The sequence below is a fragment of the Ochlerotatus camptorhynchus genome, unplaced genomic scaffold (assembly GCF_037179485.1).
Source record: "Ochlerotatus camptorhynchus isolate MF236.1 unplaced genomic scaffold, CSIRO-AGI_Acam_v1.1 ptg000176l, whole genome shotgun sequence".
Classification (NCBI taxonomy): Eukaryota; Metazoa; Arthropoda; class Insecta; order Diptera; family Culicidae; genus Ochlerotatus; species Ochlerotatus camptorhynchus.
The window spans coordinates 4,564,408-4,577,102 of record NW_027040666.1 but is presented as its reverse complement, the minus strand read 5'-3'; the positions used below and the strand labels follow the sequence as shown (position 1 = coordinate 4,577,102).

General features: G+C 38.2%; 1 protein-coding gene across 5 annotated transcripts in view; it reads right to left on the bottom strand.

Moving 5' to 3' along the window:
• Window positions 1-9,127, bottom strand: part of LOC135701757 (uncharacterized) — a 31,004-nt gene extending 21,877 nt beyond the window's left edge. For 2 of the 5 annotated variants that reach the window (XM_065222684.1, XM_065222683.1), the window contains exons 1-3: window positions 8,573-8,968; window positions 1,896-2,223; window positions 1,718-1,833 (exon numbers count right to left, since the gene is read on the bottom strand). In XM_065222684.1, the coding sequence (XP_065078756.1) occupies window positions 1,718-1,833; window positions 1,896-2,223; window positions 8,573-8,800 (672 nt within the window). In that variant the 5' untranslated portion in view covers window positions 8,801-8,968. The other 3 variants (XM_065222682.1, XM_065222681.1, XM_065222680.1) reach the window with 3 other exon arrangements.
• Window positions 9,128-12,695: the final 3,568 nt, after the last annotated feature.

The window sequence follows — 12,695 nt, the reverse complement described above, 5'->3', positions numbered from 1 at the left end:
GGATATAATATTAAAAATTTTTTTCACTGTTTGACAGTTAAGTTTCCATGGGTAATCTTACACACTTAGATTATGTTACCGAAATCTGTGAAATTTTACCGAAATCTCAACAACTGAACGCTCGGTAAACAGTTCGGTGATTTTTCACAGATGTCCTGTAATTTTTCACAGATATTCGGTGAAAAATTACAGGAAATCTGTGAAAAATCACCGAACTGTTTACCGAGCGTTCAGTTGTTGAGATTTCGGTAAAATTTCACAGATTTCGATGAAATAATCTTAGTGTGTATTACCCAGTGATGCATGAAATCACGTTTCTCTCGTATAATAGATAACTCGTATAATTTTGCATTGCAAATGTTATGTTAAATTAAACCTTCATCTTCTATTCACTTTGTTGCTACACGCAAACGTCTCATTTAAAGGTTGAATGTCTCATTAGATTTGAAGATGTCTTAATTTTAAGAACATTTGAAATTCTGTGAAGAAGTGTTTCCAGCGCCGGTGGTGTAATGGTAAGCGTGACTGCCACTCACTCCAAAAGGCCTGGGTTCAATCCCAGTTGGCGCTGTTGGGATTTTCTGAGGCATAATATCTCTGATCACGCCTTTCTTCGGAAAGAGGTTAAATACGTTGGTCCCCGGTCATTGAGTTGATGGGTCGAGAGGTAGGGTCCAGGTGTGAGAGCTGCCTCCCTGCCGTCGGTAACATTGGTATGGAAAACAAGATCGACGGAAAACAAATCAGGGAAAAAAAAGAAGTGTTTCTGATCTTCAGAATAATAATAATAATAATAATAATAATAATAATAATACGAATAACGCTTCCTAAACTTCTTCCCAATCCTTTCAACTTATCCCTGAGCCTCTATTTATGACGTTCCCTAAATTTGTGGAAAGCTCTGCAAATTGTTGGAAAGTTGCGTCCACTTCTACGAAGTTTTCTGAACTTATACGATAGGTGTATAGGTTGACAAAACTACAACTAATTTTTTACCAAGCTTACTTGTATATATTTCCAATGTATCATTCACTGTTCCCGGAGGTTCAGGATCTCAGAACATCATGATGGATTTCTACAATATTCCCATCAACAAAACTCCCTGAATTACACGAAATTCTCGAAAACCTGGCCGAGCTTCTATGAAGTTCCCTTAACTTCTACATAATTCCTTGCTCTTCAAAGAAGATTTACGAAGTTTCTCGTTTTTTTATTGAATTCGCTCAACTTTTACAAGATTGCTGAACTACCATAAATTAACTCCTCTTCTATGAAGCTTTTCGAACTTTTAAGAATTTCGTTTATTTACTGTTCCGTGATGTTTTATAAACAATTCGAAATTCTATGCAATTCTTAAAAACTATTCTTATTTTTTTAAGAAGTGCTAAAGACAAAAGGAGGTCCCGAAATTGGTGTGCAAGCACCCTAAAAAAACGAGGTGCATGAAAGTTGTTTAATTCGCCACTTCGGCTACTGCGTGAGATATCGTTTATGCCTTCCATGGTGATTTTTTAATCGAAAAGCTACACACTAAGATTTTTTGGCGAAGTGGGGACCACCGAGCAGCTTGGCATTTTATTTTGCTGGATCTCAGTGAAAAACTTGCCGTGATACAAGCTGCTCGGTGGTGCCCATCTCGGCAAAAACAAATCTAAGTGTGTATGTTTGTCTATTTATGGTTTTATGTTTTATGACAAGTTTTGATTACTGAGCTCACCGTTAATCCTTGTGCCATTAATTCTTCTGGAACAAGTTCTGGGCGGAATACAGCAGGAGTTATCCAGGGCCAACGTGTATTTGTTGGCAATAGTGTAACAATCACATCACCGTTTGCTGGGATCAAAATATTTAAAATTATTCTATTTATAATTACACTTTGCTGAAAAAATGCTTACCAAAGCCCTCACGAACACGACCGGTTGAAAGTTCAATTGTGCGCATTGACTGAATCGGTTGAACAACATTGACGGATTGCTTTGGAATGTCGATCACCGCAGGTTGTGATGTCTTGTTAACGTTGCCTGCTGAGATAGATGATTGGGACAAAGCGCCAGCATTATTAGCTTGACTGCCTTGTTTTGGTATGCTCGGTAACCTTGAATCTACATTGACGTGAACAGTCTCTGTCGTCAGTACCGCAGGTGTTATGTCTTTCTGCGACGGCGTCGGTGCCACAGGACCTGTTGATTTAGAGGTTCGGGGTGGTGCCAATGGATTGGGACTCTGTTGAAATATAAATAAGAAAATAAGATTAAAGCTACCTATATACTACCGGTATTTGCATACCAGTCTTACGTCCTGTGGATTTCCTATCTACTAACTCAAGACCAACAATTGAAATGACCTTAACTCCATTTTGTAAACAAACCTTGTAAGGCCATTTTCTCGCGAACCGAAACCTTCATTCGCAAACCTAAACCACAACCGGGTAGAGAAGAATTTCCCCTACCTTATGTTGGTTTGTTGGTTTGCCTGTGCGGACTTCGGTTCGCGAGAAAATGGCCTTACAAGGTTTGTTTACAAAATGGAGTTAAGGCCATTTCAATTGTTGGTCTTGAACTAGTTGTAGTTGGAACATCTTTTTCGAACTTAAGGTTATACACACAAAACACCAAAAAAACATTGGGGTGATGACGGAAAAACAGAAGTTATGCCGCGGATTCACTTAGATGACAAGCTATCAGCATGAGTATTATTTTTATAATAAATTATCAGCACATCCAAGATCACACTTGTATAGTTTGTGCATAGTTGTTGATGGTAATGGCAATGAAAACAAATCCGCAACAACATATTTTTGAAGAGCAAATGTACAGCAAAATGAAAACAAAATTTGGTTTTCAGTTTGATGTTGATATCAAAACTTGATTTCAATTTGCTGTCATTTTGATGCTGGACTTTGCTCAGGGTACCATTTTTTCCTTTATTTAACATCGGTCTCTGTTCCGCAATCTAGTGCCAATCACCGACGGATATCGATCGCCATCCATTGACAGCAATCGAATGTGCAGGAAGGCAGCTTCCACACCTGCGTAAGATATCGCACCTATTCAACACACATGGGCCGGGACCAACGGCTTTACTTCCCTTCCGAAGGAAGACGTGACCAGAGATTTTTATGCCTCAGAAAAATCCCACCGACCTCGGCTGGGGTTGAACCCAGACCCATCGGGGTGTGAGAAAGCAGTCACGCTTACCACTACACCACCGACGCCGGCTAACTCGGGGTATACCATTCAAAATAGTTGTTTTCTCCATACATTTTCGGAAAGAAGACTATATTAGAACCTTTTTACTTATGGTTTGAGAACTTTAATGGAAAGGGTTATGGTAGCCAGAGAGGTAATTAATGGTTTTGTATTATCGTTCAACTTTACGTAGAATATATCGCGAATTGGTAATCAGTAATTAACAGGCAACCAATTCGCTATATATTCCACATAAAGTTGATGGATGTTATAAATACATCTATGAACCTTACCGACATAGTTTACCCATTTTTGGGTAGGTTCAATGTTGACTGATCTGGGTGGATTCTACCCAAATTTGGGTAGTTTTAAAATAGCGTGTGTAGGACATAACCCCAAGAACCGCACACTTATTCTAGCTCGGTAAAATCTCCAACAGCCGATTACCTCGGCATTTACTTTTGCTTATATCTTTGCAAAATATCTGTTTGTTAGAGTGATACTTCAGTAAAATGTTATTTGTTAGCTGAGTCTCGGCAATTGTTATACTGAATCTCAGCAAAATAAATTTCAGAACTATTCGGCTGTTGGAATTTCGGGGAAAAAAATTAAGTGTGTAGATCCGAAAACCATGGTGCCATGATTTAGAAACTACCAGAACATGACTACAACTGGGTACAACTACCACAACATGACAGCTGGTAAAGGACATATCAAATTCATCTCTCCTCACCTTGCCGTTCACCTTTTCAAGATATCACGACCATAGTTGGGAGTGATGATAGGCTTATAGGGTATGTTAATATAATTGCAACTGAAAGAAGAGGGTACCAACAGTTTATAAAGAATCAGTCCGGGACTAGTTACATCATAGGTTGTTAGTGTAACAAGTTTTGGGCTGATAACGATTAAAAAAACATTCGTAGGGTAGAGCACTACTTCGTCGTAATCGCCTATTTCCGTTCTATCGATCAGAAATCATCAATTATATCAATGATTGCACATTGCCGTGCTCACAGGGTTGCTTCCACTCACTTGCTATAAAAACATATTTTTCGGAATTATGCAATCATTAGATGATAAAATGATTATGTTGTACTTGTAAGTAACGAGAAGAGAGTTTAAAGAATGTGTTTGACTCATAAAACCTGTCAATTTTGCTTTCAGAGCGTCACAATAAGCGATCTTATGATTCGTGAGCGTTCACTCAGAGTGAGCACTCACGAGTCGTAAAATCGCTGATTGTGACGCACTGAAAGCAATATTGACAGATTTTATGTGTCAAACACATGCTTTACGTCCTCATCTTGTAACTTACAAGTTCTAATTATCACTGTACCATCTCATGATTTCATAATTCTGAAAAACATTTTTTTATAGCAAGTGAGTGGAAGTAACCCTGCGTGCACAAATCAATAATAAGTTTATTCCGATGCGTTAGTTCATTAGATGTAACATAAATCCTGTTAGAGCGCATTGTATGAATATTTACGCTCATTGTTTTGAAAACAAAAGAAGCGCTCCTAGGGAATCCCTTTTTTCTACGTTTATTCGTAGGACGAAGAAAATCTAATGGCGTTTCAATGCATTAGGACGGAATTGAAACTCGTAGAACGAAATTAGAATCAAGAAGCAGTATTACATTTTAAACAATATCTCTACACAAGTCACAAGACTCTTTTGCAAATCTAACGGTACGTATGGAAAGGTGAATAAATTTAGAAGTAATTTTTGACAGAAATGTTCCATTCTTTGTTTTAACTCGTTCAGAAAAGAGAGCTAAAGCGCGGGTTGTGCTTAGTAGGACGGAAATTAGATAAAAAAAAACCCTATCTAAGTACTGCAATCACCCGGCCTACTGTGTTGGTGAAATACATATATCACATTCGGCTGGAGTGAGGCATACACACTAAGATTTTGTTTCCGTTCGGTAAAACTTTGACCTTCATTTTAAAGGCTATTGAATTTGAAAATAATATTAAAACATGTTCAACCTTGTTTAAATGACCAAATCTTGTCATTTTCAGTGTAAATCTTCACTTTCAAAGTAGCTTAAAAGCAATTGAATTGAATTGCATTAATTTTACCGAAAAGTTCAGCTGTTCAGATTTCGGTAAAAATTACCGAAGTCGGCGATAATTTCTGAAAGCAAAATTGACAAATTTTATATGTCATATACAACCTTTACCACCTCTTCTTGCATCTTACAAATACAAATTATCATTATAGTATCCCATTGTTTCATAATAACGAAAAATAGCATTTTAGCTGTAATGAGCAATTGCAAGCCTGATCATAGCCATGTCATGACTGAGTTTTGCGATTAGAAAATGTAATTGAGTATACGATTTTTGACCTCAATACATCATTTTCGGAAACCGAAAATCATTGTGAATTCCAGGAATTGATTTCCGGTATCTACATGCATTTACCAATATTGACCTCCTGAAGAACTTTGCTATAGACGCCAACATTCTCGATGAGTTCAAGATGCATAGTATAGGGGAAGTTCACATGCACATTAGCACCTAGTAGTGAGATTTAATTCTGAACTAATATGTCCACCTACTGAATGGTCTTTACCCCCTGAATAACTTTGCCCAAGGCAGCAACCTTGTATGTCGCCAGGACCACACGATATTCACCCATACTACCCATAATCACATATCAGTCCCATCTTTGCTTGATTTCCTATCCATATGGGACTGATATGCGATTATGGGCAGCATAGGTGTCAATTAAAAAAAAACGAAGTGTATCTTGAAAAAAAAAATAACTGTTCCAATCGGGATTATACTGTACCATAGTTAACGAACTTTCGACAGTAAAAATATTTATGTCTCCAAAAGTGTTTGCCTCATAGGACTAACCACCCAAGCAAAGTCTGAGATCAAATTGAAAACTAAATTTAATGTTGCTGACAATGATTACTCACGTTGCTGTCATTTTGGTCGTTTTAACGGTTAAAATATCAAAATTGAGAGCAAAAAAATGTTCCTGTGACATCACATTGAAAACTATTTCTGCTATCAATGAGAGCAATTTGAAGCTCAATTTGATGTACCTTTTTCTTGTTGATAACAAAACGCCTATTAAATTTGATATTCTGCTAAAGCAATGAAAACCAATCTGTAGCAACATAGTTTTGAAGAGCAAATGTATAGCAAAATTAAAACGAAATTTGTTATCAAATTTGTCAATCATGTAGACTGAAATCAAGTTATGATTTCAGTTTGATATTGCTATCAAAATTTGATTTCGATTTGCTGTCATTTTGCTCGGGCATCTTGCCCTTTGAGTAGAAATAATTTCCAGATAATTTGAAGTTATCTTTTGAACTTTTTTCGAGATTTACCAATGTTGTATAATTGTTCTTCAAGCATAGCATTATAGACCAACCCTTGAAGCTTCTTTCAGATTATGGGAAGAATTATTTTCTGGTCAAAATAATGCAATTTTATTCAAGTTTCGTTAGCCACCCGAGCAAAGTCCAGCATCAAAATGACAGCAAATTGAAATCAAGTTTTGATATCAACACAGTTTACACATTGACAAATTTGATACCAAATTTTGTTTTCATTTTCCTGTACATTTGCTCTTTAAAAATATGTTGTTACGGGTTTGTTTTAATTGCCTTAGCATAACATCAAATTGAATACTTGTTTTGTTATCAACAGAAAAAATTGATAGCAAATTTGGTTTTCAGTTTGCTCTCACTGATAGCAGAAATAGTTTTCAATGTGATGTCACAGGAAGATATGTTTGCTCTCAATTTTGATATTTTAACCGTTAAAACGACCAAAACGACAACAACCTGAGTAATCATTATCAGCGAAACCACAACATCAAATTTAGATTTCAATTTGATCTCAGACTTTGCTCGGGCTGTGTGTCGTCGTGATCGCAAATTTGTCTCCGTGGGTTTGCACGTAGGGACTTTTACATAAATTAATTGTCATACGGGCAAAATCTCTTTCGCTTTGCCTTTCACTGATCAACTAACGCCATTGAATTTGTTTAGAAATATATGCTTTTGAGCCCTTCAATATATCTATTGATAAGGTTTTGATTATTGATTGATTGTTTGCGACCGGTGAACGTTTTAGCTGGTGATGTTATGTCACGCTCTAAGGGAAGACGGGGGGTGTAAGATTTTGTGACAAGTTACGAATTAGGTATAGGAAAAACGTGACGAAAGGCTGGATGGGTTACATTTTTCCTCAATTTAGCGTGACATAATTAATGCATGGCCCCTATGCAGTGATTTTGGTGAGTTCAAATGATAGTTTCTGATCTTTTCTGTTGTTAAAAGTTACCATTTAAGCTCGCCAGTCAACATCGAAACTCTCGTAATCATATATTTTGACAACACTATTTTATCAATATAAATTTGAACATCTACATCTGCAGATGCCATAAGACAACATCTGCAGTTGTCCCAAAAAATAGCATCCTTAACAACGCAGTATGTATGCTACATTTTCTCGATCTTATGTTAAAATTAGCTTAGCTTAAAATGATAAAAATATTAGTCAATGGTAAACTAAATGTTGCCACCCATTAAATTGAAAAAAAAAAAAAAATACTTTTAAGTGGCTTTCAACCATAATACATAACAATGTTTAAAAACGATCTAAAATAATAAATATAAAAATTTGCACAAATAAATTGAAGGATTAGGTATTGGAATCAAATTCAAAGATCTGTATCAAAGTCTGATATCAAATTTAGTTCATATGAATCAAACTCATCACTTCGAATTTCTGCATAGTCAATAAATGTTTTTCGCTAAGCTTTTTATTATTGTTGCAGAGATTTTGGCCCAAAGACTGGTTAGTCTCTGATGTCATTTGACATTGTTAAACATGTCTCCAATTGACCTATATTTGCATATTGTAGTCCTACCGATTTTTCGCAACTATCACTATAAGTGCACGCCTTGTAAAACTTAAGCAACCGTGGTTAGTTACAGCAAACGCTAACATGCTAAGGCGGCTGCTGTCCATTTGATTCATTGATGAAACTAAATGAACCGGAAAAATAGTAACACGTGACGACAAAACAATTTGCTCGTCGTTAGTCAGTCATCAGTGTATGCAAATGCACCTCAATCTCTAACCGTGCTGTATAGGCGATTAGGTGCAACAACAAATACAGCTATAAAAATTCCATTGGCCTCGGATTTTGGATGTATGTTTTCGTATTTATTTTGAACACGTACAGCGTTGTGTTAGACCGGAGTTCAAACATTATAGATCGATCGACAACTAGAGTTATTTAGATCAATCTACGATTGATAATTTTCTTTTTTTCACACAAAGTCTATACTGATTTGCACAAATATTACCGTAAAACACTCCCGAGAAAAAGTAAATAATGTTTACCTTTTTACCGCCATTATCTTCATCTTCAAACTTAACCCAATTGGTTGTTTTAGGTGTTTCCTTATCTGCTGTCCCGCTTAAGTTGTTCGTCACAGACAGTGAAGTCTCTTGAATGGAGGCTGGCTTATTTTCGGATTCCATCGATGGTATTGCGGCATTGTTTTGCTGTTGGTCACCATTAGTCACCGCACTGCGGTCAGTTTCATCTGTGCCCCTATTCGAACTCATCACTTTAAACTCAAACGCTTATCCGAACGTACTGAAGTATCAGGCGGAATGTAGATTTCTCATTTAAATCCAGCGTATCGGATTTGCAAGGCACTTAAGTTTTCTTCACGTCTGTCTGTCCACCTGCGACGAGTTGGAAATTAGTTTTGAATGTTAATTGGATTTAATTTGTATACGTGGAGAGTCGCATACCTGTTTGATATCTGACACTTACTTGCGGAATAAACCGAGCATAAAAACTCATCACGACGAGAGCAGAAACTCTCCTAGACAGAGAATGGAATGAACATTTTTATGAATCAAACTACATACCTATACACATATACAATATACAGCTAAGTCCGCTGGAGAAAAGAAACAAAGATATAACAACCTGTACTACACGTACATATATACCGAGAACGTGTTTGAAGAATGGATGGTGTAAGCGTGACGGACAACAATGATATCATACACAGGTGAATCCTACTGGACTAGCAAGCACAAATGAAAGAATTATGTGTAAGTATGTTGGGTATCGGCAATCCAACTAGAATCCATCCATGTTTCATGCTCCTACGTTTAGAATAATGTCATAAATAACAGACATTTGTGCTCGTATATTTGTATCCAATTATTCCAGTCTGAGTACAGAGGCAAAAGAAGCTATTGGTATAGTGCATTGGAGAGATATGCATTTTTGCATAATCGAACCGAAATAACCGCCTATCGGTTCGTTGAATTTCGTTTATCTAAGCAATGTGGGGTAAAGGGTGGAGTTGCGTCATTGTATCGCCAGGTTTGCAGAGCATAAACCTCGGTTGCTTCGTGCAGCCTCTTGCAATATGACCTTTCTCCCCGCATTTCCTGCACAGATCAGATCTACCAGGACCATTGCAGTTCCTCGCCTGATAAGGGTTGATGCATATATTATGTCACGCTCTAAGGGGGTAGCACACTGACCATCCAATCTTGAACTTGCAAGTCTCCAACAGCTTATTCGCTTCAACTTTCGAAAGCCGTATCACCGCCGTTTGCATGCCGCTGTACGCCTTCTTCATCCGGATTGACATCGCAACATCTCCCAGATCGCAGTGCACTCTCAACGCACTTATCAGCTCCTCTTCTGTCGTGATCTTGTCCAGATCTCTGCACTCGACCACTGACTCCTGGGATAGAGCTCTTACGCTCGCCCCTTCTCCTAGAGACTTTTCGACTAGCTCCTTGAAGGCTGAGCTCTTGATCGCAGGATCTTTCTTCAGCTCAAAGAGCATCTCGCCTTTCTGGGTTCGCCTGGTTTTCACCACGTTCTCCCCTAGTTGCTTGAATCCTCTCGAAGCTTCTGGAGGAGTGCTGTATACGACGTTTTGTCTTTTGCTTCGACGATCAGAGCATCGCCCTTACTTCGCTCTCGACGAGGCCTGGGTTTCTCCTTCTTCTGTTCTTCTTTATTCTTCACTTCTTTTTCCTTCCGTTTTTTCCTTCGGCTTCTCGACGGTACGCCATCCTTCCTCCTTGTTGTCTTCCTTGTCGTTCTTGACTTTTTTCAACTCCTCTTCCTCTCCTGGCGTTTGTCACGATCACGGTGACATGGTGACACGGTGTGTGGGATTATTACCGCACTAAAACCTCCTTGGACGCCTTGCCCTTTTCCACCGGAACCACTTGTATTACTTCGGAGGGGGCTGCGCATTACGCACTTCACTTTACCTCAGCTTACTGGCGCTTCCACTTCGCTGATCGTCGCTTCAATTTGTGAGCCATTTAGCTCCCAGTGTCGCGTTCTACTCGGCTAACTCCCGGCGGTGGATTCAGTTTACTCCGACGGAGAGTTCTCCCGGCTTCGTCTTTCACTTCGCACTTGGGTGATCTGCTTGGGACCAATAGGCTATTCAAGCAATGAGCCAATTTAAAATCGTTAGTTTCCACCGGTTGTTACTACTTTCTAGCTGGTATTCTCGCTGTTTTCACTGAAGCGCTGACATGATCTGCGCTACTGTTCTGCTGACGGCGTTAAAGGTGCCCTACTCTCGACACATTTCTTTGACGACATTCTCCGCGCTAAGGGAGAGCATCTCCTCTCGCACAGCATCAAATCCAGGACATTCGAAGACCACGTGCTCTGGTGATTCTTCCACATTCCCACACTCCGGTCAGAAGGGTGACGTTGTGTGTCCGAACCGATGCAGGTACTTCCTGAAGCAGCTATAACCAGACAAGAACTGCGTCAAGTGGAAGTTGACTTATCCATGTTTCCTGTTCACCCAGGTTGAAAGAATTGGGAATAGTCTGTGTGTTCATCTACCGTTCTCTGCTGCATCCCACTCCTGCTGCCATCGACACCGTTCTGCACTGCTTTACAGTTACTGACCAACATCACTTCTGTGTTGTGGTGGGCTATCTGCCGCTTCGCTCCTTGCATCCAGTTACCAATCGTATCTATAATTTCGGCCGTCAGCATTTCCACTTCTTCCAGGGTCTCAGAGAATTTATTTCTGTAACTGTAACCAGTTCGATTTTGTTTGCAAACCTGGTTAAATTGTTATATTTAATTATCTTAAAGATACATCGTCCAGCTCAAACCTTTGTAGGGGTAAGAGGTGGGACCATCATCATCATCATTAATCACTAAGATCTCAAGATTAGTTATTTTCAAATCAGTATCCGTAACTGAACAAATGGAATCAAAATTGGAATAAACATAGCCTATTAAAGTTCTACCATAGAGGTAACTCTACTCTACTCTACTGTGCCTGGAAATATGCGTATATTCATCTGCCGTTTGTTCCAAATTGAAAAAAAAATCAACTAAACTCTTGAAATGATTAGAATTATATTGTCACACCAGCCAATATATTTAATTTACTAGAATCAAGGAATTTCTCGAGCCAGTTCTCTACAATTTCAACAAAACGTTGGTTACTAGAACTGGAAGAATGACACCAAACACCATAATTACCCATCTTCATGCCACGCACAACTGTAATGCCCAAGAACCAGTTGCCATCAATAAATTCGTTGGTACGTTGGTACAAAGGTTGAATAGAACCGATTCTTTGACATAAAAAAATAAATAGTAACACCACCAGTGTGTCTAGAAATTGAGTGTTTCAACTCACTCGGACATGGATCATAAGGCTAGCTTTTTCTAAGGCCTTAAGGTTGTTTAGTTCACTAGACTTGAAGTGAACTAAATAAAAATCATTAGAAATCCCGTTGCGCGAATCGCCAGGAAGGGATTTGATTTTGATTACTTGGACTGGCTCAACTCCAAGTAACTTTGTCAATTCATCTTTGATCTGATCCTGAGATTCGCCATTGGGTAGATCTTTCAAGACAACCTTGAACAGACGTTCAGTTTTGGTGTCGTATGTGAAAAATGTGTGTTGCTTCCCGAGCAAAGTGTGAGAACAAATTGAAATCTAAATTTGATGTTGTGATTTCACAGATAATGATTACTCAGGTTCCTGTCGTTTTGGTTGTTAAATATCAAAATTGAGAGCAAAAAAATCTTCCTGTGACATAACATTGAAAACTATTTCTGCTATCAGTAAGAGCAAACTGAAAACTCAATTTGATATCAATTTTTCCTGTTGATAACAAAACACGTAATCAATTTGATGTTATGCTAAGTCAATGAAAACAAACCCGCAACAACATATTTTTGAAGAGCAAATGTACAGCAACATGAAAACAAAATTAGATATCAAATTTTTCAATTGCGTAAACTGAAATCAAATTATGATTTCAGTTTGGTGTTGATATCAAAACTTGATTTCAATTTGCTGTCATTTTGATGCTGGACTACCTTGCTTCTAACATTTGAATCATATCTTAAGCAATTGACTGTGTCATGGCCTCATATCGTTCGATCGATAATTCATCAAACTAGGTCGAAGATATAGTATGATATGAT